General features: G+C 43.0%; 1 protein-coding gene across 4 annotated transcripts in view; it reads right to left on the minus strand.

Annotated features, from left to right (window-relative positions):
- Positions 1 to 1887: 1887 nt before the first annotated feature.
- Positions 1888 to 25965, minus strand: part of inpp5jb (inositol polyphosphate-5-phosphatase Jb) — an 87521-nt gene continuing 63443 nt past the window's right edge. For all 4 annotated transcript variants that reach the window (XM_078554310.1, XM_078554309.1, XM_078554312.1 and 1 more), the window contains 7 exons: positions 25493 to 25604; positions 18821 to 18930; positions 16150 to 16366; positions 11672 to 11809; positions 9673 to 9756; positions 7022 to 7126; positions 1888 to 5441 (listed from right to left, as the gene is read on the minus strand). In XM_078554310.1, coding sequence (XP_078410436.1) covers positions 4782 to 5441; positions 7022 to 7126; positions 9673 to 9756; positions 11672 to 11809; positions 16150 to 16366; positions 18821 to 18930; positions 25493 to 25604 — 1426 coding nt within the window. In that variant the 3' untranslated portion in view covers positions 1888 to 4781. The remainder of the gene's footprint in view (positions 5442 to 7021; positions 7127 to 9672; positions 9757 to 11671; positions 11810 to 16149; positions 16367 to 18820; positions 18931 to 25492; positions 25605 to 25965) is intronic.

Consider the following 25965-nt stretch of genomic DNA (forward strand, 5'->3'; position numbering starts at 1 on the left):
CTGACCAACACACCAAGTATTTCTGCATTTTTAAATTCATTTTCAATTCTTAAAAATGAGTTTACCCACAGGTGATAGGTTACAGTGATTGGAAGTGATTATTTTTTGTGATAACCCCGTTCTCTGGTGTACTAACCAAACTACACCAAGCTACCATTCTTAAATATATCAAGGAGTATTTTCTGAAGTAATTTTTTAAAATTAAAAGTTCCACTGCACCTATTCATGGTGGATTTTACATTTGATGAAATGCAAATGAGCTTAAGCAACAACTTGAGAAAAAGCATTTCTCAAATCAAGTGCTATTTGTGCCTGGTTCATTTTTTTGTACCCAGAGGGATAACTCTACTCTCCATATATTTATTGTGAAATGTGAACACTTGCCACAAAGATGCACTCCTGACCCAAGTCCATTTCCAGTTGTCAGTCATTTCCATCATTTTGCCCTTCATTGTGCATCTGCCTAGAATAGGCACACACATTGACTGCACAGACCTTTGATAGCTTTAGCCCCAGTTTTGCTGGGATAAAAAAATACTATATATTTTTTTACAATGTAGCCCTCAAACCTCTGAAAATGATTGCTCAAACATCTAAATTTCATTGCTCAGTGTTTGATTGCCTGGGCTTTTAAATGGACTTAAATTTTAAATGTCTCCTGCACCACCCAGATAAATGACCTATCTTGACAGGCTCCTGTTTCTAACCGTTCAGAATAACAACCCATAATGCAAAACCTTGCACCAAACATCTCCAAAATAAACACCAAGCTCAAGATTACACTCAATAAACTTTATTGTGCATCATTGTTTAAACACAGTGAAATTTATTCCATCCGCAAAGCATGTCATGTTTTACAGCTGACCTTAATCAGTGGAAGACAGGAATCTCACACACACAACACACACACACAGCAATTACAGCCGGCCAATGCCTCCAGCTCAAACTGTGCTTGACTACAGTACGAATCCTGCAGCGAAAGTGAATGCAGTAAATGTTGAGATTTCCTCATATTTAGGCTGCAGAATATTTCAGTGCATTACAAAGGTTTCACATTTAGAAAGTGAAGAAGCTTTTAGCTGTGATGTCATCGTGCCCCTGATTATGGGGAAAGAAAATTCTATCCTAATTTGAAATTCTATTGAAATGTTTCTGGTCGTAAAGTTTGGCTCTAAAAGCCAAAATGTTGGCTCTAAGCTTTGTCTCAAAAGCCATACTAGATAGAACTTGTTAACAATTTCCACAAACTTAGAGAGGTTTTGTAAATTGTAAAATTACTGCTGGAATACTGCACTCAGCAATAACTGTACAGGTTCAACAACACTGAACAACAGGGTATTAATGCCTTGCTCTTTATTTCACCTCTGATCTCTCAGTATTTTTCTTGCTTTCTCATTGCAAGCCATAATGTTTTGTGACCTGACACTGCTCTTCCCAGACCCCAGGCCATGTCTATACTGAAATGTGACATGTCTTTACTGAAGAATTCACATGTATACTGGAGAATCGTTGTCTTATACTGAAGAGTCCTTGTCTACACTGAAGAGTCCTTATACTGAAGAATCCATATGTACACTAAAGAGTCTTTATACTGAGGAAACCTCATACTGAAACGTCCTCATCCACGCTGAAGAGTTCACATCTTTACTGAAGAATCCTGGTCTATACTGAAGCACTGTTGTCTATATTGAAGAATCACATTTTTACTGAAGATTCCTGGTTTACAGTGAAGGGTCCTTATATTGAATAGTCTTAGTCGACACAGGAGAATTAACATCTTTACTGAAGTGTGCTGGTCTACATTGAAAAGTTCTTACTGAAGAGGCCTAGCCTATCCTGAAAATCCTTCATTTATACTGAAGTCCACAAGTTTACTGAAGAGTCCTAATTTATATTGGAGAGTTTTCATCTATACAGAAGAGGTCACATCTTTACTGAAGAGTTCTGATCTATACTAAAGAATCCATGTCTTTACTAAGAGTTCACATCTTATATGGGTAAGTCCAGGTCTTATTACAAAGAGTCCATGTCTATACTGAAGAATCTTTGCCCATACTGAAAACTCCACGACTACACTGGAGTCCTGGTTTATATACTAAAAAGTGCTTGTCTATACTGAAAAGTCTTTGTCTCTTACAAAGAATCGTTGTCCCTACTGAAGAGTCAACATCTTAAATGAAATCTCTTCATCCATACTGAAGATTTTATTTTGTATTCATTCACAGGATGTGGGTGTCACTGGCAAGGCTAGCATTTACTGCCCATTCTTAATTGCCCCTGAGAGGGTGGTGGCAAGCCACCTTCTTGAAATGCTGCAGTCCATGTGGTGAATATTGTAACACTTCTGATACAACGGAATTGCTTGCTAGGCCATTTCAGAGGGCAGTTACAAATCAACCATATTTCTGCAGGTCTGGAGTCACATGTAGGCCAGATTGGATAAGGACAGCAGATTTCCTTTCCTAAAGGACAGTAGTGAACCAAATGGGTTTTTGTAATAATCTAGAAGTTTCATGGTCACCATTACGGATACTAGGTTTAAAAAAGATTCATTTATTTAACAGTATTTAAATTTCTTAGCTGCTGTGTGGGATTTGAACTCTCGTCACTGGATCATCAGTCAGGCCTCTAACATAGCCATTATGCTACAATACCAACACTGAAGAATCCATGACTTATACTAAGGAGCTCTCATCTATAATGAACAGTCCTCTCTTCTGAAGCATCCTTGTCTATACTGAAGTGTCCTCATCTCTACTAAGAGTTTGCATCTTAAATGAAGAATCCTCATCTATACTGAAGAGTCTTGGCCTTATACTAAAGAGTCCTTGTCTCTAATGAATAGTCCACATCTTAAATGAAGAGCCCTCATCCATACTGAAGAGCCCCATCTTTACTAAAGAGTTCTCATCTACACTGAACAGTCCATGTTTATACTGAAGAGTTCACCATATTATTTTCTGATTATCATTTTCACCAATACTGACTAACTTTATAGATGAACCATGGCCAGCATGACTGGGTACTAGAAGACATCCAATGCCTCTAGAATTGTGCATCAGCTAAATCCAGTATATTCAGGAGAGAAGAAAATTGATTCGAGCGGAAGGAGAAGGAAAATAAATTAAAATAATTTATTCAAGAAGCTTATGTAATTATATACATTCAACAGCATAATTTAGTTTTTTATTCACATTGAGCAAAGCCTGATGTTCACCCATGTTCACAATTACTGTACTTCTACATCAGTACTGGATGAATTAGCAACTATGAGGGGAGATTAAAACAAAGGCCAGGTACCCCACCTCCCTGTTCCTGGGAGTGAGAGAGTCAATCAGCAGGTGATTCAGCTTGGATCCCATGTGCCACCTTACAGACTGGTTGCAGAGTAACCCATCAATGCAAGATGGATAGTGCAGCAAGTCCTTGGAGGATTGAGAAGAAAGCTGCTCACTTCCAGCCCAGCAATCTGCAGCTTCAATGGGAAAGAAAGTCTGGGGCCACACTCTGTAAGCAACCCACCCTACAGTTATCTGGGTGCTGGTGGACAGCCAAGAACCAGCTAATTTTCCAGAAGCTGCACTCCTCACGTCCTTCCTGCTCAGGTGAGAAGTAAACTAACAGCATGTTCAGGAGTTTAAATACCTGGGATCTGTTTTCTGCAGCAGAGTATGATGTATTGTCCCACATTTCCTAAGTTCCTGCTGCCCACATGAATAAAATGACACTCACTGTTACAGTAAAAAGAGACATTTTTTTGTTTGTGCACTCATCAGGACAATTCACAAGAATACCAAATGTAAAGGGAACAGCAATTTATACTATATGAGAAGAGAGTGCTGATTGGTTGGCAAGTGGACTCTGATTGTTGGAGGCATTGCCATGGAGTATGCACCAGTCAACTGGTGGAAGACGAAAAGCTATGACCAAGAATGTCTCATTTTTTTAGCAATATTCAAGTTCTGTACTGTCAAGTGCCTATTTGTTACAGTAAAGTTCAGACAATAGAGGTGGCCAGTGACAGATAACAGATAAACATTGAGAAAGACAGATATAAGGCGATTCTTTAATCTCATGCTCCCAGCAAAAAGCCACGCTCGGGGGAATGAATGGAGCTTTAAGGTAAAGAATACAATGTTGTATTCATGTCTCCACCTATGCTGCTTGAGAGTGTAGCTTCCTCTATGACGGCACAGGTTTTCAGAATCATCCTGTTACAGAACTAAAATGCAGCAAGGCAAATATAGAGTGATAGGCAATTAAAAAGAGTCATGGATTAAAGAAGACAGCAGGTAAAACAAGGACAGACACAGGGTCACAGATAGAAAAGGATAGAGCACAAAGGACACTGAAAGAGGGAAAGAGAAAGGCAACAGAAGATAGAAATGAAGACAAGGAGCAGGTTCGCTGGTGTGTGCACACACTGAATTCCAATCACACAATGGTATGGTAATGGTATTATTTACAGTGTAAATTAGGTAACTAATTAAATAATTGCACAATGATTGCATTCACACATCAACTCCAGAGGCTGTAAAAGTTATTAAGCCTCTTGGAGTAGCTCATATCACATTAAAAATCAGGATAACCCTTGCAGGCTGATTGTCCCACATATCTTCCCACTATGAGTAACAATTAATGTCTGTCCAGTCTCTCTGTGCTTTGTTGACCAGTCACGGCAACAAGAGACCTTTGATTTCTTGTTACTTTGCCTTTTCCAGCGACCATGGTACTCTTCATGCCAGTGTTTCTCTCTGAAGATATTGCATTGCCTTGGCCTCCTATTGCCATATCGGCGGTAGTGACTCGGACACCGGCACTTGGACACTTTGATGCGTCTTGCCAGTGGAGAGCTGATTTGCTTCACTGAACTTCAAAGCGACCGCTCCATCTTGACGAGGTGATTGGAAGGGTTTTGGAGATGAGCGTGGAGGCTGAGCACTGTCCCTTTGCTGCATGTCACGGGCCTGTACCATGAGTTCCTGAGCCTGGCCACTCGGCCTCCCTATGATGGCGGCTCCCGCATCAGGAATGGTCTGATCTTTCCCCCGGGCTGCTGGGTTTTTCAAAGTAGCTGGGGCCGAAGGTGAAGGTGTGTCCCTCAGGCTGCTCGCTGAGTTCTGGCCGTCGCCTGCAGTGGTTTTGCCTCCTGGCACTTGGAGTTGCCTGGAGGTCGAGACCTGGGCTCCCCTGGGTGAGGGGCTGCGGCTCTTGCTTTTGTGCTTGGAGCTTACGGTGAGGTTGAGACCCTGCAGGGATCTCGTTATTGGTGCAGCCGGGCTCTTACTCCGACTCCGGCTGTTCCTCCTTTTTGTTTTGCCCGGGCTGGGGCTGCGGGATTTGGGCCGTATCAGCTTCAGGGTGCTCATCTCCTCTCCGTCAGAGCTGGAATCAGAGCTGTCAGATTTGCTGGAGTTGGAACTTGTGGAGGGCAGAATTATCTAGAGGGAAAAATAGGAAATTTACTTTGAATGTGTCTGCATGTTATCCTCACACGTTTGAATAAGGCAGGAAGAAACTGGGTTTGTGTCTGACTGATTGCTGCAACAACATACTAAGACAGTTGGGAATGATTCATAACAAGGCTGAAGTGTCACACACCCCACTGGAGACTGCTCATCACACGATGTACCTTCTGTCTGCAATGCAGAGCTGCCTCTCCAAATAATTCCATCAATCATTTGGGGGAGGGCAGGAGTGCCCATATGACACATTCAACTTTCTTTAATGTTCCTTGTTTAAAATGTTAAATTATAATTTTAATATCAGAGCTTATGGTGTGCAACGCAGGGTGGTCAGAAGTAATTCTGACTTCCTGCCCTTTGCAAACTGCACTGTTGTAGCACTCTCAGCTCTGAATCAAAAGGTTCTGGATTCAAGTCCCACTAGTCTAGGTTGACAGGCGAGTGCAGTACTGAGGGAACGCTGCACTATTAGAGGAGACATGTTTTGATTAACACATTAAACCGACACTCCCGTCTGCCCTCTCGGGTCAGGTAAAAGACCCCGGCTGTTTCAAAGAGGATCAGGAGAATTCTCCCCAGTGTCCTGACCAATATTTATCCTGTAACCAACACCTAAGAACAGATTATCAGATTGTTATCACATTGCTGTTTGTGGGAGCTTGTCACGTAAAAATTGGCTGTTACATTTCCTACATTACAACAGTGACTACACTTCAAAAAGACCTCATCGTCTGGAATGCTCTTTGCGATACCCTGAGCTTGTGAAAGGTCTGATATAACTGCAAGTCTTTCTTTGTGACATTGGGGGAATAAAATGTCTCCAGGTGATTGTTACATTCCTTCAAATGGTGTCTCAAGAAGCAATGTTGGCAGAAATTGAAAGCTGGCCATGCAACTCCCCTTCTCCACACTGACACGCCCCTGTCACTCATCATGAACTCCAGTGCAGTTTTGTTTTTGATAGACTAAGCTCATGTGCCACCTAGGCCTTTTCAAAGGATATGGATCTTCCTGGTCTGTTTGACTCAGTTACACATTAGATAAATTCACTGAGCTGCTGTGGGAGTCATTGACAAGACTTACAGCTTAAAGGCTGGCCAATTGATTGAGGTATCAGAGAATTCTGGCGCCAGAGTCAGGAACTTCAGGAGAGGATGGGAGAAAATTCAATGTTGCAAAGCAGTTTTCCTTGTCGTTAGCAGCCTGTGCCCAGGTTTCTGGTGATGATTCAAGCTATTTACCAGCATGTCACTACTGACACAAAGAACCAAGCAAATCTTTACATAGCCGAGTGTGAATGGAATCACTGAGCACATGCCCAACTCCAGTCTCTTTATGGCACAGAAAGAGTTGTCGCCAAACTGCCAACTTAATTACTGGTAGACTGACACTAGGCACGGCATTTCATGGGCCACCAAACCTGGACACTATTGCATTCACTTACATGCACAGTGATACCAAACTGTGAAATACACCCTAGCATATAGAAACACAAACACATGCAGCAGAGACAAGTGGAATGCATCAAGGGTTGTTCTTGGGCTGCATCTTCTGACCTGGAAAGGCTCAGTCACTCCCACAATGGTGTTGAAATTGTTGCTGTAGTAGCATAGGATGTACTCCCCACTGCCCTTTGGCATGGATTCCTCATTGAACATGACCTGCAGAGAGATGGAAGAAATTCCACAACAGATAATAGCATGGAACTGATAGAGTGCAGCTTGCTTAAGGCCTCCGCTGAATTTTCTCTCCATTCTCTATTTCCCTGAAGAAGTTGACTCTGGTTGGGTGCCAGTCACCTTACTGCACCTCACCAGTCGCCATTTTGAAGTGGAGTGGAGCTAAGTGGAGTGTCATCAGGCTATTCACTATGGAGGGCATCATAGATGAGCCTGGTCCTAGACCAACTCAATGGCCACATCTAATGGAGTCAGTGGATTGTGTGGTTGGGTTTTTACCTCTTATAGCACAGGGTGAAGGGAAACTGGTGCTGCTGCTGCCTGGGTTGTTCCTAATCAGTCAAAATATTTAAGGCGGGAGATGTTTCACTTTCATTTAGAAATGAACTGTGTACCTCTGGCATTTCAGTATCTGAATGCACCATCTGGGGTGGAATGGAGCAGCACAGAGCAAGATGATCAGTTCATGGTCTGTAGTGAGCTAGCTGATCTCAGGGTAGCCAGAATGACACCTGGACTCCAAAGGTTAAGTTATGAGGTGAGATTACACAAGTTAGGGCTGTGATCCCTGGAGTTTAGAAGGCTACAGGTGATTTGGTCAAAGCTTTCAAGACTCTAAGGGGAACAGATAGCATAGATTACATCCAGAGAAACTATTTTTGCAGGTTGAGGAGTCTAGGACCAGGCAGCATGGTCTAAAACGTAGAGTTCAGATCTTTCAGGAGTGAAACTAGAAAAACTTCTACACACTAAAGGAGGTAGAAGTTGAACTCTCTTCCACAAAAGGCAACTGATGCTAGATCAATTGTTCATTTTAAACCTGAGCTTGATAGGTTTTTGTTAACTGGCTTATTAAGGGATATGAAGGAAAGGCAGGTACATGGGGTTAGGTTGCAGATCAGCCATGATCTCGCTGAATGGAACTCGAGGGAGCGTAAGATCATAAGAAATAGGAGGAGTAGGCCATTCAGCCCATCGAGCCTGTTCTGTCAATCAGATCACACTGATGCATATTCCTGCCTGTCCCCATAACTCAAGTCCCTTGTCAATCAAAAATCTGTCTAACACTCAGCCTTGAATTTATTTAATGACCCAGCCTTCGCTGCTCTCTGTGGAAGAGAATTCCAAAGACTAATGACACTCAGAGAAGAAATTCCTCCTCATCTCCATCTTAAATGGGAGACCCCTTACTTTTATGCTGTGCCCCCTGGTTCCAGATTCCCCCACAATAGGAAAGATGTTCTCAGCATCTATAAAAACAAAAAGCTAAAAGCTACTGCGGATGCTGGAAATACAAAACAAAAACAGAATTACCTGGAAAAACTCAGCAGGTCTGGCAGCATCGGCGGAGAAGAAATCAGTTAACGCCTCGAGCCTTCATGGCACTTCGGCAGAACTGGGTTCAGTTCTGCCGAAGGGCCATGAAGGCTCGAGGCGTTAACTGATTTCTTCTCCACTGATGCTGCCAGACCTGCTGAGTTTTTCCAGGTAATTCTGTTTCTGTTCTCAGCATCTACCCTGTCAAGCCCCTGCAGAACCTTATATGTTTCAATAAGAGGGGCTAAAGGCTTAATCCTGTTCATATGTTCCAATTGCATTGTGAGATTGACACCATTGTCACTAGAGGGGGAATATCTGCTTGGATTCTTGTTCTTGATCATTGAAACACCCCCTCCTACTAGTACATAGCAGAGGACACTGAGACCTGTACCCAGCATGAGTCAGTGTTGGCCAGAGAGAAAGGATGGGTTACATGTTGGAGTAAGTGGGTGGTTCACAGTGATCTTTGCTCTTGTGTTTTTCTCATCACAAGTTATAAGTAGCCATAACTTTAATAAATGATTGAAATATTGAAATAACGGCAACCTAGAATTAAAAGATGGAGATGTTCAAATCAACTTTTTGGTGTCCATCAAAGTGAGGAAAGTCAGGAGTAGCACACATTAGATTCTACACTGTCTGAACAAAGCTAGAAGAGCAGCCTCATTGGACTGTACAAAATAGCCAATTTAATGTCAAATTATTTTGTGCAGTGCAATTTTGTGCAGCAAGTTCACACCAATTTAAATTGGATTGCGATTGCCCAAACTGCTTTAGGATAGAGCTCTTACAGCCATTAGAAAGCAGTAACCTACATCTAAACATAAATTACAACATGGAAACTGGCCATTCAGTCAAACCAGTCCTCTCAGCGTTCATCTTCCAGGTGAGCAAATATTCCTAATCGTTTGTATCCTATATTCCCTTATACTTAATCCAATGTAATCTTGAATGTTGACATAGTTTCTGCCTCGACCACTAACCCTTTTAAGCAAATCCACACTTCACAACTCTTCTATCACAAAGTCTCTCCTGCCTAAGCAATCTGGCTTTTGAATTGGATTTGAATCCATAAAGCAGGAGAGAGGTCTATATCTAACCCACCATATCACCATATCACACCACATCACCCAGTAGCCACCCCTCCCCCGGAGTACAATGAGTTTATTTCCAGTGTCATCAGGGAACGACTATGTGGCAGTAATTACCTGATAGCATTGTTTCATAGCATCGGCTTCATCATGCTTTGCCCAGACATATGTTACGTAGTCCTTGTGATGTTTAAAGCCAACCTAAAGTAGGTATGGATAGGAAAGAAAAGCAAAAGGGGTCTGTAAGATTTTTTTGTTTGAAGCTATAAGTCTATTCTTTTATCAGTCTGATCAAGGGCAAGGCCTGCGCTACTGCCTGAAGCCTAGTCCTAGGACTGGCCTTTGCCTAGACGTGCAGAACCCAGCACTGCTGACACGGAATTCCTTTGAAGTGACAGAGAGGTTTTATCACTGCACATCCAGCAATGCACCAGATTGTGGCAGGTGACGCAGATGCAGATGGCATTGATGTGAGTCACTGTCTTTAGCACTGGAAAGGTTAGCTGGAAAATTCAGAGAAAAAATGGAAGGAGAAGAAGGAATTGATGTCAGGCAGTTCATCAACCCTTTGAGAACAGACTTAGCACCAAGACCCCAGAAGATTGGCCCCATACTATATTCTGCTTCCTGCAGGAATAGGAAATAAGATTTATGATTGTGAAATATGGCTTGTGTCAGAAATAACCTTGGGCTTCAAAAGGGTTATAATTTTTTTACTGTTTAATTGGCTTTAAAATAGGAACTGCTGGAAATTTATTAGAAGGGGCTACTGGGGGAGTCTGGGCTGTTTGAAAACTGAAGCTGTTTCCAGTCTCTGAACAGCCAGCTTACTTTCCATTCCTATTTGCACAGCAAGGGAGCAAAGGAAAATCGTTTTCAGTGTGTCTAACATGTTTAGAATACAGATCTCCTTCTCATTTTGACACTGAATTCACAGCTCTGTTACCTTAGCCACATCCCAGGCACATCTGTACAAATTAGAGAGTGAGAAAGCTCATTGTAACCTTTACAGGAAGGGTGACCCCATAAGATGGTGGCTTTTCCCTTTGACACAATAACATTTGTCCAGAGCTACCTATAGAACTTAACATTCACAATGGGTATTGGAGTCATAGCAACAGTAACACTTCCTCATGTGGATTGCCAAACTACCAAAGCCAGGGCATCTTTTTTTTATTTGTTCACAGGATGTGGGCATTGCTGGCTGGGCCAGCATTTATTGCCCATCCCTAATTGCCCTTCTTCAGAGGGCATTTAGAAGTCAACCACAATGCTGTGTGTCTGGCGTCACATGTAGGCCAGACCAGGTAAGGACAGCAGATTTCCTTCCCTAAAGGACATTAGTCTTGGGTTTTTACGACAATCAGCAATGGTTTCATGGTCATCATCAGACTTTTAATTCCAGACTTTATTGAATTAAAATTTCACCATTGAACCCGCGTCCCCAGACCCTGGGTCTCTGGAATATTAATCAGTGACAATACCACTGCCTCCCCTAGGAGAAGTACAAGTTAAATGTAGCATTTGACACATCATCAGACCACAGAGGAATTGAACCACTCTCTCCTCCAATCAGAATGAACTGATCTCTAAATAAAATGATGTACACCAACACAAATATTTTGTTGTATTCGTTCTAAGGATGTCACTAGCTGGAATTTATTGCCCATCCCTAGTTGCGCTGAAAAGGTAAAGGTGGGCCTTATTCTCAAACCGCTGCGCTGTTTGATACAACTGAATGACTTGTTAGGCCACTTCACAGGGCACTTAAGGGTCAGCCACATTGGAACTGGAGGCACATTTAGAATGGCAGATCTCAAAATGTCATGTTTTGAGAATCTGTCCATTCCCAATGTCCCCATGCTCAATCTACTGCTCTTATGTAAGATTCTGGATTCTAGAAACATGAAGCATCCATTTTGTAAGATGACAGATGTGTAAAATGTCAATGATTCTGTGTTGCTATCTTCCCTCCCATCCATGAAGATACAGGAGTCCCTGTAGATTTGAATTCCTATGAGATATAACATTCACACTCAAGCCTGTTGATGACTTTTGATTTCTGGCCATGCCGGCCTTTCTGGGCCATCCCAGAATCGGGCGGTAAATAGCTTACCCTGTACAAACCAAGCCAGTCCCACGAGCTCTTGGCGAAGGAGCTCGCCATCCTGTATCTGACCACAGCGTCCGATGGTTTGCTCCATTCGTCCTCCACCTGGAGCTGAATCAAAGGGATCTGCATTTTATGGGAAAACTACAAAAACAAATCAGAAAAACACACAGCTTTCAGTGAAATAAGTTCCAACAAATAGCAACCTACTCCCATAGGAACATAAAAGCAAGAGGAGGCCATTCGGACTGTCAAGCCTGTTCCACCATTCAATTAGTTCCTGGCTGATCATCTACCTTAACGCCACTTTCGCACACTATCCCCATATCCCTTGATGTCATTTGTATCCAGAAATCTATCGATTTCTGCCTTGAACATGCAATGACTGCATTTCCACGGCCCTCTGGGGTAGGGAACTCCAAAGACTCACCGCCCTCTGAATGAAGAAATTTCTCCTCATCTCAGCCCGAAATGGCCTGCCCCTTATTTTGAGACTCTGCCCTCTGGTTCTAGACTCACCAGCCAGGGGAAACATCTTATCCAGATCTACCCTGTCACACCCTGTAAGAATTTTGTAGGTTTCAAAACTCAAAATCACCTCTCATTCTTCAAAACTCTTGCAAATACAGGCCCAGTTTTCTCAATCCCTCCTCATAAGACAATCCCGCCATCCCAGGGATTAGTCTGGTGAACCTTCGTTGTACTCCCTCTAAGGCAAGTATATCCTTCCTTAGGAAAGGAGAACAAAACTGTACGTAATACTCCAGATGCGGTCTCACCAAGTTTCGATACAATTGCAGCAAGGCATCTTTACTCCTGTACTAAATTCCCCTTACAATGAAGGCCAACATATCATTTGCCTCCCTCATTGCTGGCAACACCTGCATGCTAACTTTTAGTGACTCATGAACAAGGACACCCAGGTTGCTTTGGACATCAGCACTTCCCAACCTCTCACCATTTAAGAAATACTCTGCCTTTCTGTTTTTCTCACCAGAGTGGATTGATTCACACTAATTCACATTATATTGCATCTGCCATGTTCTTGCCCACTCACTTGGCCTGTCCCAACTCCCCTGGAATCCTTCCTGTATCCTCCTCACAACTTGCATTCCCACCTCATGTTGTGTCATCAGCAAATTTGGAAACATCACATTTGGTCCTCGCATCCAAAATCATTTACAGAGGTTGTAAACAGCTGGGGCCCAAGTACTAATCCTGTTACCTTACTAGTAATAGCCTGCCACCCGAGAACAACCTATTTACTCTCTGTTTACTAATTCTCAATCCATACCAGTATATTACCCCCAATCCCATGTGCTCTAATTTTATTTACTAATCTCCTGTGTGGGACCTTATCAAAAACCTTCTGAAAATCCAAATACACCATATCCATTGGTTCTCCTTTATCTATGCTACAAGTAACATCCTCAAAAAAGTCCAACTGGTTTGTCAAACATAATTTCCCTTTCATAAATCCATGTTGACTCTGCCCAATCACATCATTACTTCCAAGTGTCTATTTACCACACACTTTATAATAGATTCTAACATTTCCCCTGCTACTGACGTCAAACCATCAGGTCTGCAGTTCTCAGTTTTCTCTCTCTCGCTTCTTAAATAGTGGGGTTACATTTGAGACTTTCCATTCTGCAAGAATCCTTCCAGGATCCACAGAATTTTGAAAGATAATCACCAAGGCATCCACTATCTCTATAGCCACCTCCTTTAACACTCAGGGATGTAGATCATTAGGTCCAGGGGATTTATTAACCTTCAATCCAATTAACTTTTCGAGTACTACTTCTTCATTGATATTAATTTCTTTCAGTTCCTCATTTTCCCCTTGGTTCCTGAGTGTTTCTGGGAGATTTTCTGTATCTTCTTCCGTGAAGACAGACACAAGGTGATTGTTTAGTTTCTCCGCCATTTCCCTGTTCTCTATTATGAATTCTCCAGTCTCCACCTGTAATGGGCCCACATTTGTCCTTGCTAATCTTTTCCTTTTCGCATACCTAAAGAAGCTTTTACAGTCCACCTTTATGCTTCTCACTAGCCTACATTCATATTCTCTTTCCCCTTTCTTTTCCAGTGACTACAGGCCTCGAGTGAAAAGCTATTCTTTATTCAATACAAATCATCCTTAAAGTGATAATCTCACTCAGAAAGGTCATAGGATGGCCTGCGTGCTGGTTTAATGGGCAGTCTTCTGAGTTTGGGAAAGAGCTTTATTTACATCTATTCAAACTATGACCTGACAGTGCTTGATGTTCACACAATATCACACTCAAGATCCCCATAAACTACCACACTTGTGGGTTTATAGTTTGATCTACCCTCTAGGCTTTCAATCTTATAGTAAAACTCAACTGGTTTCACATTCTTACTAACTGCCTCAGGTCAGGCCCAAACCCAACCCCAAGACCCTTCCACCACAGGCTGAGAACCAAGACTGCTACTCCAGCCATAGCTTCATCACTCCCAAGGCTTCCTACTTTCCATAGCCTCCCCCCAAGGCAACCCAAACCTGAATGGTGCCTCAAGTGTGATGTGGTGGGGAATGGGAAGTAACAGACCTGGTAGGGATAGCAAATTGCGCGAGACCTGGAAACACCTCCAGCCACAAGATCATCCAGCATGATTTCCGTGGAGCCTGGGATGGGTGGATATCTGTAGATGCCAAATGTGGCCGATATCACAGGTGGTGTTAGGAATTGCCATCTGGAATTCTTTTGGGTTCTGGGTCATTTCCACTCAGAGGGAGCCCAGTTTTCAAGTCATTATAGAGATGGAGATATTATACCTTGTTGTAGCAGTTTGCCATAACTGAATGGCTTGTTAGGCCATTTCAGAGGGCACTTGGGAGCCAACCACATTGCTGTGGGTCTGGAGTCAAATGTAGGCCAGACCAGGTAAGGGCAGCAGAAGGACCTGGTCAGCTCTGAAGAAGGGTCATACAGACTCGAAACGTTAACTCTGTTTCTCTCTCCACAGATGCTGTCAGACCTGCTGAGTTTTTCCAGCATTTTCTGTTTTTATTTCAGATTTCCAGCATCCGCAGTATTTTGCTTTTATTTAAAGACAGTAGATTTCCTTCTCTAAGGACATTTGTGAATTTTTATAACAATCTGACATGGCCATCATTACTGATTCTAGTTTTCATTCCAGGTTTATTTAATTAACTGTATTTAAATTTCCCCGTTGGCCTTGGTGGGATTTGAACTTGTGTGTCCAGACCATTTGTCCAGGCCTCTGGATTACTAGTCCAGTAGCATAAACTGTATTCTACCATTCCGATTCGAAAGTGTGACCCCCCTGGCATCTTCAAGCTGGTTCTGCAGCCTGGAAGATTCCAGAATGGACTGCGTGAAGTTATTTGAATAGCTTTCTACAATGGCGGAGTGATCACAGGAAGCCGCTACTCAATGGAGAGGTTGAGGCAAATAGCAGTGATTCATTTGAGGGGAAGCTAGATAAATACGCGGGAGAGGAAAGAAAGGGAGGAGTAAGGTTGGCATTAGATTAAATAGATAGAGTCCCATGTGGAGCATAAACAGTATAAATCAGCTGTGATGATTAGTCTTTTTCTGTGCTTGAAATTCAATGCAATTATTTGTAAATTCTGTGTGGTCTATTTAACCCATTTTATGCAGTCAAAGATGTCTTTTTGCAAACACACAGAGTCACTGTTGGCTCTAACTTTGAAACTTTGCAAGCCTAACTCCAGGAAATATGGAAATACAAAACTGATAGACAGTTGCTCCATGAAACCTGTTCTACACCATGATTACTGTAACTGGAATAAATAACAACACCCTAATCATACCACAAACACCGATTCAGTCCCCTGTGCTCCAGTGCGCTGCCTCATCAGTCACCCTGCAGGGCTCACCAAGGTGCGTAAAATCCAAATGAGCTGATTTCACGGTTTGAAAAGATTAATTATCCCTTCACTAGGGTCCATATACCCGCCTTTGCCCCATATCCCTTAATATCTTCTGTTAACAAAAATTTACCCATCTCAAATTTAAAATTAACACTTGACCCAACATCTATTGCCATTAGTGGAAGAGAGTTCCAAACCTCTATCTCCCTTTGCGTGTAGAAGCGTTTCCCAACTTCACTGCTGAAAGGCCTGGTCTAATTTTCTATCTCCCCTGATCCTATACTCCCCAACTAGCAGGAATAATTTCTCTCTACCTACACTAGGACAGGAGCAGGCAGCACAGTAAGGGTTGCAGGGGGAAATGGACACTGCATTCCCGATTGTTCACCCAACTCTGCAGGCAGCAACAGGAACAGTTGGTTAAATACTGTGCAGGAACTAACATCAATTAGTTAATCGATTAACCCATTAGTTGGCACAAAAAAGACAGAGAGAGAAAGTTTTCTACACACAGTCTATATATTGCAACCCTCTCTTCCCACACAGCGCAGTGACTGCTTTTATTACCTTCTGCAATTTAGAGCTATTATTGACCCACCTTCAGGGAGAAGATGGCAGTGACGGGTTTGTGGTCGCTGATGAGGTACTCCATGTGACTACGATAAACATGCTGTAACACTTGAATGTGGCTGTTTTTGCCATCTGGGGATTTGCTCCTCGCCAATAATGTGGTGTTCGCCGAAAGGTCGTAGCAATCAGACATTTTCACCCTCCAGAGAATTCGATCTGTCCAAGCAGGTTTGCGTTTCTTAGAACTAGGAAACATTGGATAATTGGAACAGCCTGTGCTTTCAAATTAAGAAAAAAACACATCTGTCCAGCCTTTGCTGCGAAAGTTGTGATGAGGCCAGCAGCACACATTGTCATTCATGGGCAAGTCCGGTGCCAACTTCCAACTGGTGAGATACGCAGTTAAACATGAAAATTAGGAATTTACTGTCTGCGATACTGAGCTCCTCCACAAGCTGCACAAAAACCATATCTCATCGTCTGACCCTGCTTCCCCCATTCAAATATATCGACCGTATTAAGGTTCCTGTACTGACATTGTGGATGTGGGCTAAACTCATCATGAAAAGTTAGGACTTGTCCTTTACAGTCTAGACACCCTTTATGTGGTGTGGTCTTAATTACTGCCAGACAAGCTCTCTGACGCTGAAAATGAACATTTATATGTGTGGAGTGTCATTTCTTCAGCTTTTAATTATTTGTTGTGCAACACACGCTCAGCTGCAGACAGCCATGATTGAACTAACTTCATTGTCACCTCCCAAACAGAGAGGGTAACATGACAAAATGCTCCGATCTTGCAATATGCTACATTATTGTTGGGGGATTTTATTAGAAATTTGAAATAAATTTTATTTATTTTTATTCTTTCTGTCTCTCATTTCTCTCTTGATCCAATTATTATTTCCCTCTCTATTTCACTTTCTGAATCCAATTTGACCTTGAATTCAATATTGTAACTGACACTTCCTGGTTCAGATTCTTCAATGATTCTTCAATCTGATTGGTTAAGGTGATACACTGTATCTTGCCCTGTTCCCAGATGCCCTGTAGAAGACACTGTGATGTTTGGATGTCCTGTTGACAGCAACTTTCTGTGCAAACCCGCATGGAAAATCTATGGGGAAGTGCAAGTCAACGCTCAAGGCAAAATCTGACCCGATATTCTCTTTTTACTGCAAACTGCAAACTTGACAGTCAGAACCTGCATTTATATAGCTCTTCCATGACCTCAAGACATCCCAAAACCAATCTCAAAACCAATTAAGTACATTTTGAAGTGTAGTCACTGTTGTAATGTAGGAATATTGGTAGCAAATTTGTGCACAGCAAGGTCCCACAAACACAATGTGCTAATGATCACATAATCTGTTTATGAATGCTGATTGAGAGCTAAATATTGACCAAGACACTAGGGAGAACTCCCCTGCTTTTCTTCGAATGAGATCTTTAACATCACATCTGAAAGACGGCACCTCGGGCAGTGCAGTGCAGCACTGGAATGTCATCCTGGATATTCTGCTCAGGTCTCTAGAGTTGGACATGGACTCTCAACCTTCTGACACAGAAGTGAGAGTGCTACCATTGAGCTAAGTGGTGCCTTGCTCTCATTGCCATGCTGTTTTGCCAAGCTACAAACACACACATACAACTTACAGGCAGTTACCTGACAGACTCGAGGCTCTGTCAACATTGCTCAGAATTAGCCATGCACATAAGGAACTGGAGAAGGCACTTTCTCTGATGTATCTTTTGCAGTGTGGATAAGCATCCAGGCAGTGATAATGTGAGCGTGCAGAATGAGGGAATCAAAGCCACATCCCCATCGCCCTGTAACAGTGTATGGATACTCCCACACCAGGGTGTTATCAGAGGGGTACTGAGATGCCTTTCTGAAATCCATTCAGTGCTTGGGCCCTCTCCAGACACTTATCTCTACAGGCCCTGGCAGAGCCACAGGAGCAGGATTCCAGCCCAGCATACATAAAGCAAAGTGCACAACGTTGAAAGGCAGGAGGTGAATGTGGAGCAAGCAAATCAGTTCTTTTATCCAAAGATCTTAGCCTGGCACATTTTCCAAGCCTACCCTGGTCCTATCAGTCTCTACAACCAGGTTACTGAACTGGGCACCCTTAGTCAATGCAAGGGAAATGGGAGGAGGCAGGAAATGGGAATACACCTGAACAGCTCCCTACACTGGATCAGTTCCTAGGTGGCCCGGCCTGACGGTAAGAAGTACCTGGCCTGCCCGAAACTTGACCTTCCTGTGTAAGGAGCTGTCCACAACCGAGTGTTGCTGACATTATCCTGGACTACATGCGGAGGGACGCACCAACATTGGGGCAGACGCTGCAAAGGTTCAATGGGGAAAGGCTGTAAAGCCCTTATCACCTCGGTGGTTTTTCACCATGATCTTCTCACCAGCACTGAGAACAAAAAGATAAAAATATCTTTCAAATATAGATTCAAAGCATTTTCCAATAATTTCCCATCAAAACTGTGACAAAAGACTGAGAATTCCCTTTGAAATATACCAGGTAATGCAGATTAAATTCCTTTTCCAGTGGGTGTACACAATGTATTAGTCTGTTTTTATACATACAATCCAAGTCCAGGAACTTTGCTGAGTGTTCCCTGTTACTAGAAGTGTTTTGTATACAGAACAAACTGAGAGGTCCCAGAGGCCTAAGCTGCCTTACCTGGTGTCAAATGTGTTTGTGCCCACGTCATATTTGTACGTTGGCCTGAAGTTGAGAGGACCTTCCTGAAATCCATTCAGTGCTGGCTCAATCGCCTTTGCAATATTCAACTGTCGAGAGACAAGCAACAGTGTTAACAAGTAGCGCAGAAACTACAGCACACAAATTCATTTAACATCAACCGATAGGCGTCAGCCTTAGCAGCATTCTCACCTCGAGTCAAAAGATTGTGGGTTCTAAAATTTGAGCACATAATCTAGGGTGATACTTCAGTGCAGTGATGAGAGAGTGCTGCACTGTTAGTAGTGCTGGACTTTCAAATGAGACGTTAAGACAAGGCCCCAGTCACCTCACAGGAGCCTGTGACCATACTTGAAAAAGAACAGGAGATTCTGCTGGTGAGCTGCCAACATTGATTCCTCAAGTAAGATTACCAAATACAGGTAACCAGATCACTTATTTAAGTGTTGCTTTTGGGATCTTGCCATTTATAAATTAAGAGGATAAGGTGATAAGAGTTAGATGAAGTTAGTGGAAGAAGGCTGGTGTTGAGCAGTTGGGCCAAATGGCTTCTTTCTATACTGAACACTGAATGTAATCTATGTAAATTAGCTAACACATTTCCCTACAGTACAACAGTGTCTATTATTCAAAACCACTTCATTGTCAGTGAAGTGTTTTGCCAGCACCTTTCACATCTTCAGGCTCTATGTAAATTTATTATTATAAATTTATTAATATGAAGTTCTGTTGAAGAGTCATGTGGACTCGAAACGTTAACTGTGCTCCCTTCCACAGATGCTGCCAGACCTGCTGAGTTTTTCCAGGTATTTTTGTTTTTGTTTTCTATGTAAATTTAAGTTCTTTCGTCATTAGTGATCACTTTATAATAGCAGTGGCGAGAGGGGTTGGATTGAGTTATACTGTCCTTCTCAGTCACAGCCCAAATGAATGTGATGATGGTTTCCTCTGTCTGTTGTCTGTAAGGATCCTGAGTGGAATCAATTTGGGGTCATCACAACCTAATACCTATTGGCCAGGGCCACTCAGTTCCTGACCTCATTACAGCCTTGGTTCAAACATGGACAAAAGAGCTGAACTCCCAAGATGAGGTGAGAGTGACTGCCCTTGATATCAAGGCCACATTTGACCGAGTGTGGCATCAAGGAGCCCTAGCAAAACTGGAGTCAATGGGAATCAGGGGGAAAACTCTCCAGTGGTTGGAGTCATACCTAGCACAAAGGAAGATGGCTGTGGTTGTTGGAGGTCAGTCATCTCAGCTCCCGGACATCACTGCAGGAGTTCCTCAGGGTAATGTCCTAGGCCCAACCATCTTCAGCTGCTTCATCAATGACCTTCCTTCCATCATAAGGTCAGAAGTGGGGATGTTCGCTGATGATCGCACAATGTTCAACGCCATTCGAAACTCCTCAGATACTGAAGCAGTCCATGTCCAAATGCAGCAAGACCTGGATAATATCCAGGTTTGGGCTGACAAGTGGCAAGTAATATTCACTCCACACAAGTGTCAGGCAATGATCATCTCCAACAAGAGAGAATCCAACCATCGTCCCTTGATGCTCATCATCATTAGTGACGACATTACCATCACTGAATCCCCCACTATCAACATCCTGGGGGTTATCATTGACCAGAAACTGAACTAGGCTAGCCATAAAAATACTGTGGCTACAAAAGCAGGTCAGAGGCTAGGAATCGTGCGACGAGTAAATCACCTCCTGGCTCCCCAAAGCCTGTCTATCATCTACAAGGCACAAGTCAGGAGTGTGATAGAATACTCTCCACTTGCCTGGATGAGTGCAGCTCTCACAAAGCTCAAGAAGCTGGACACCGTCCAGGACAAAGCAGTCCGCTTGATTGGCACTACATCCACAAACATTCACTCCCTCCACAACCGCCGCACAGTAGCAGCAGTGTGTTCCATCTACAAGATGTACTGCAGGGATTCACCAAGGCTCCTTAAACAACACCTTCCAAACCCACGACCACTGCCATCTAGAAGGACAAAGGCAGCAGATAGATGGGAATATTACCATCTAGAAATTCCCCTCCAAGTCACTCATCATCCTGACTTGGAAATATATCGCCGTTTCTTCACTGTCGCTGGGTCAAAATCCTGGAACTCCCTTCCTAACAGCACTGTGGGTGTATCTACACCACATGGACTGCAGTGGATCAAGAAGGCAGCTCACAACCACCTTCTCAAGGGCAACTAGGGATAGGCAATAAATGCTGGCCCAGCCAGCAAAGCCCACAACCTGTGAATGCATAAAAAAAATGGGTCCACACCATAAGACTGCCTCTAATCAAGCACTAAATTGGCAATCTCCCTCAGGACAGCTGGGGTAATGGAAAAATATCACACTCAAGCACTCCTGAGGATGGTCCTGAGACATAATGTTGAGGGAATGTTGAGTGAGCTTTATTCATTTGGCACAGCACAAAGATGGGAGAATGCTCAATTCCCAGCACTCACATCCCTAAATTTGATAAACATCAATTTATTATGGATTTTAATAATGATTCAATATAAAGTGGAGCTGATGTCAAGGGCCCTTCAATTAAAGAGCCTGTTCATATTACAGTACATACAATTACCTATCATTGATGCCTATATCTAAAGCATTGTGAAGTGTGTCATAACATTGGTTAATGAAGGTGAATGATTTGTGTTTTCCTGTTACATTATGGCATTTAGGATGGGGGGATTGCATTGGGTGTATAGTTTGTTCAAATCCAGTGTGGTTAAAATAGAGCTAAAAATATTGAAATAAGAAATAGCAACAGTTCTGGTTGAATAAATGAGAAACTCGGGTTTATGATCTATTCATTCTTAGCCTCATGAATGTCAATCAACAAACACTGGATCAGGTCCGCAGGAACACACAATACCTATAGAGGGCGTTCAGATCTCACAAAATGGCAGATGGTGTTCAGGCGTAACAATGCCAACAGAGGCCATGCAGACCGCAGAGAGCTGAGAAAGCAGAGCCAGACTTCACTGTGCAACCCCACCCTTCATGATCCTAACAAAGGGTTCCCAGAGCCAATCTAAATGTTGCCAGATCTGCTGAGTAGTTCCAGCATTTTCCCTTTTTATTTGCCCAAAGTCTATCTTCTGATAGGAGACATCAAGTCCTTACAGTACTGCCATCCAGTCTTCACAGTGCTGGACACAGGATATGTAGATGCCATAGTATTGACATTCTTCACATCACTAATGAAGAGCGCCCAGTGCTCACAGTTCCGACTGGGGGTAAAAGCAAAATACTGCAGATACTGGAAATCTGAAATAAAAACAGAAAATGCTAGAAAAACTCAGCAGGTCTGGCAGCATCTGTGGAGAGAGAAACAGAGCTAACGTTTCAAGTCCGCGTGACTCTTCTTCAGAGCAGTGGGGGTAGCCCAGCCATTGTAGTAGCAATTCAGCATTGGTGAAGATTGCCCAGCCCTCACTGAATACAGATGCAAAAGCGAAATACTGAGGATGCTGGAAATCTGAAATAAAAACTGAAAATGTTAACTCTGAAATGCTAATTCTGTTTCTCTCTCTCCACAGATGCTACATGACCTGCTGAATGGTTCCAGGATTTTCTGTCTTTAATCGCACCAAATGCTGACCTAGGGTGTACGGCTCTCACCCAAGCGCCAAAGGATTGGTCGGGACTCCCGGATGCCAAATAGGAGGAAGATAGTGGAAAGTTTCTGTGGATCAGTCAGTTAGGGATGAGATATCATTCAATGGCTCTGCTATCCACCATAGAACTTTCCTGCTGTGCTGACACATTATTTTTCATGGTATGTGGGTGTCACTGGCAAGGCCAGCATTTGTCACCCAACCCTAATTGCCCTTGTACTGAATGCCTTGATAGGTCATTTCAGAGGGCAGTTAAGAGTCAACCACACTGTTTTGGATCTGGAGTCACATGTAGGTCAGACCAGGTAAGGATGGCATATTTCCTTCCCTAAATGACAGTGAACTAGATGGGTTTTAACAACAATCAATGATAGTTTCATGGTCACCATTACTGAGACTAGCTTTATATTCCAGATATATTAATTGAATTTAAATTTAAATTCCACCAGCTGCCATGGTGGGATTTGAACTCATGTTCCTCCCTACGAACATACAAATTAAGAGCAGGAGTAGGCCACTTGGCCCCTTGTGCCAGCTCCACCATTCAAAAAGACCATGGCTGATCTGATTGTAACCTCAATCCCACATTCCTGCCAACCCCCGATAACCTTTCACCCCCTTGTTAATCAAGAATCTATCTAGCTCTGCCATAAAAATATACAAAGTCTCTGCTCCCACCACCTTTTGGGGAAGAGAGTTCCAAAGACTCACGACCCTGAGAGAAAAAATGTTTCCGTATCTCTGTCTTAAATGAGCGACCCCTTATTTTTAAATAGTGACCTCTAGTTGTGGATTCTCCCACAAGAGGAAACATCCTCTCCACTGGCTAGAGCATTAGTCTGGGTCGCTGGATTACCAGCCCATGTGAACGTTACCACTATGCCACCATCTCCCTTTAAAAACACATGAAGAAAGACTGCTGCTTTCTTGTTCTACAGGGTGAGGGCAACTTGTAGAACAATATTCACCCCAGGGTGAATCAGCACCTTCAGATGGGGGGAGAAAAGGAAAAAAAAACTGGAGGGAAAGATAATGTTAAAAGAATTAAATCTTAAACAAAAACAGAATTACCTGGAAAAACTCAGCAGGTCTGGCAGCATCGGTGGAGAAGAAATCAGTTAACGTTTCGAGCCTTCACGACCCTTCGGCAGAACTGAAGCATAGTTAGGAGAAAGGAGAAATATAAGCTGGTTTAAGGTGGGGGGGCGGGGGGAGAGAGAAGTTGAGGGTGTGGTGATTGTGGAGATAAGCAGTGATAGGAGCAGATAATCAAAAGATGTCACAGACAAAAGGATCAAAGAGGTGTTGAAGGTGGTGATATTTGTCTAAGAAAAGTGCTAATTAAGAATGGAAGACAGGACACTCAAGGTACAGCTCTAGTGGGGGTGGGGTGGAAAGACTAACAAGGTTTTAGTTTTAGATTTAAAAATAATGGAAATAGGTGGGGAAAGAAGAATCTATATAAATTATTGAAAAAAAAGGGGAGGGGGGAAGAAATGGGGTGGGGATGGGGGGAGGGGGAGTTTAAGATCTAAAGTTGTTGAATTCAATATTAAATCTTAGCTGCTCCTGGAGCAAATCAGAAAACTAAGCCTGGATTGTAATGAAGGTTCTACACCTAAGCTGCCTTCAGTGCCTCTGTGCTTTTGCAGTGATTTCCTTTCTCTTTCAGTCTGTTTTTTTTCAGTCAGGCACAAAAGCTTCAGGTTTAGCCAGGAGACTCTTAAATTTTCTATTTTCACAATTCCCAAAATGGACTCGTTGTCCTGACAACATGTTTACTTTTCAGGCTCTATTTCCTTGGGCAATGACAAAATGGGCAGCTCTGTGTCCATGATAGATTCCAGTGAGGCAAAGATAGATCAAGAGCACAGAGAGGACAGACTGTGCAGAGCTAGTATTAACTCTTTGTCCATCACAGTGGTCACTACCATTTCCCTTTTGGGAGTCTTGAGGTCCCATTGTAGCTACTGTAATGAGCGACTGCTGGCATGCTGACATACTTGTGAAGCTTGCACCTTATAAACAAGACGCAAAGATGCTCATTTGCTTGTACAGGCCAAAAAAGGTGACCTAAGTCTCTAGTGACAACCATTACCACACCCATTGGGCTACTGAGTAGATCCTGGGCATGTTGTTTTTTAAATTCTGGTGGATTTCATGTTAATTTTGGTAAGAGATGAACCATTTTTTCATTTTATTTCTATGTCATTCTTTGTCAGACTCACCCACAACCAGGATTTAATAGAGAATAAAACTCCCACTTACCACTCGACCCAATGTATTCAGCTCCTACTCAGCAGCATGGCATTTACTGATTGGCTGGTTTCTCTCAATGAGATTGCCAATGAGAACCAACTGGTGAGCTTGTGTATTTGGCTCATTGTCCACTGGTAACTGGATTGAGATTGGTCCTAAGTGTGGCAAATAGAGAGCCTTGTATCCCATTAGCATGGGCTGCAGAGAAATCTAGGACCTCGAGGTGAAAGGTCAGCAGCATGATTTTTTTCTTATTTGTTCTTGGGATGTGAGCGTCAGTGGCAAAGCCAGCATTTATTACCCATCCTTATTGCCCTTGAACAGGTGGTGGTGTGCAACCTACAACTCAGTGGATTGCTAGGCCATTTCAGGGGGCAGCTAAGAGTCAACCACATTGTTGTGGCCAGACTGGTTAAAGACAGGAGATTTCCTTCCCATCAGGGCATTAGTGAACCAGCTAGGTTTTAGCGACATTCCAGTAGTTTCATGATCATTATTAATGAAACTGAAATTTTATTCCCCAGGTGCCAGTATTGGATTTGAACTCATGTCTCCAGAGCATTAGTCAAACTCACTGAATTACTGGCCCACTGTCTCCCTGGGGACTGGGCCACTTGCTTCCTGAACACACAATACAATAACTCACTGGGACGCACTCCTCATGTCTGATTTTATAAGGTTCTTTATTTCGAGAGCTTAGACAATGATGCTGGGCTTGAGGCTCCTGGGAAGAGTGTTTGTCTCATTGATCTTACCTGGTCTTTCTCCCACAGAATGCCCAACTTGTTCTTCTCGATGGCATTTTTCACAAAACGGATATCGTATTGTTCGACTCGGAAGTTCAGGTCACCAAACCAGAACACAACACTGTACCAAAACACAACAACAGCTATTATGATTCATCGGAGCTCCCCACTCCCTTCCCCTAAATCAAATCTTCCTTTCCTCCTAGACTCTTCAGACTTTCAAAATTCTTGTCCTTGTTGTCCACAGCCTTTACCCCACCTTATCTCTGTTGCTACATCCTGCTCACATTCTTGGCACTCCTAAGCCTGTGTTACTGTACATGTCCCTACTAAACAGCCTTTTCCTGTGCTCAACCAGTAGCAGAACTTCCAGCCTCTAGTCTAGAATTCCCCTCCAGTCTAGAATTCTCACCCAGACCCTTCACCTTGCTAACATAGCGTCAGAGGACAGACATCACAGAAGGGCCGTGAAGGCTCGAAAC

Source organism: Cetorhinus maximus, chromosome 12, assembly GCF_964194155.1.
Source record: "Cetorhinus maximus chromosome 12, sCetMax3.hap1.1, whole genome shotgun sequence".
NCBI lineage: Eukaryota > Metazoa > Chordata > Chondrichthyes > Lamniformes > Cetorhinidae > Cetorhinus > Cetorhinus maximus.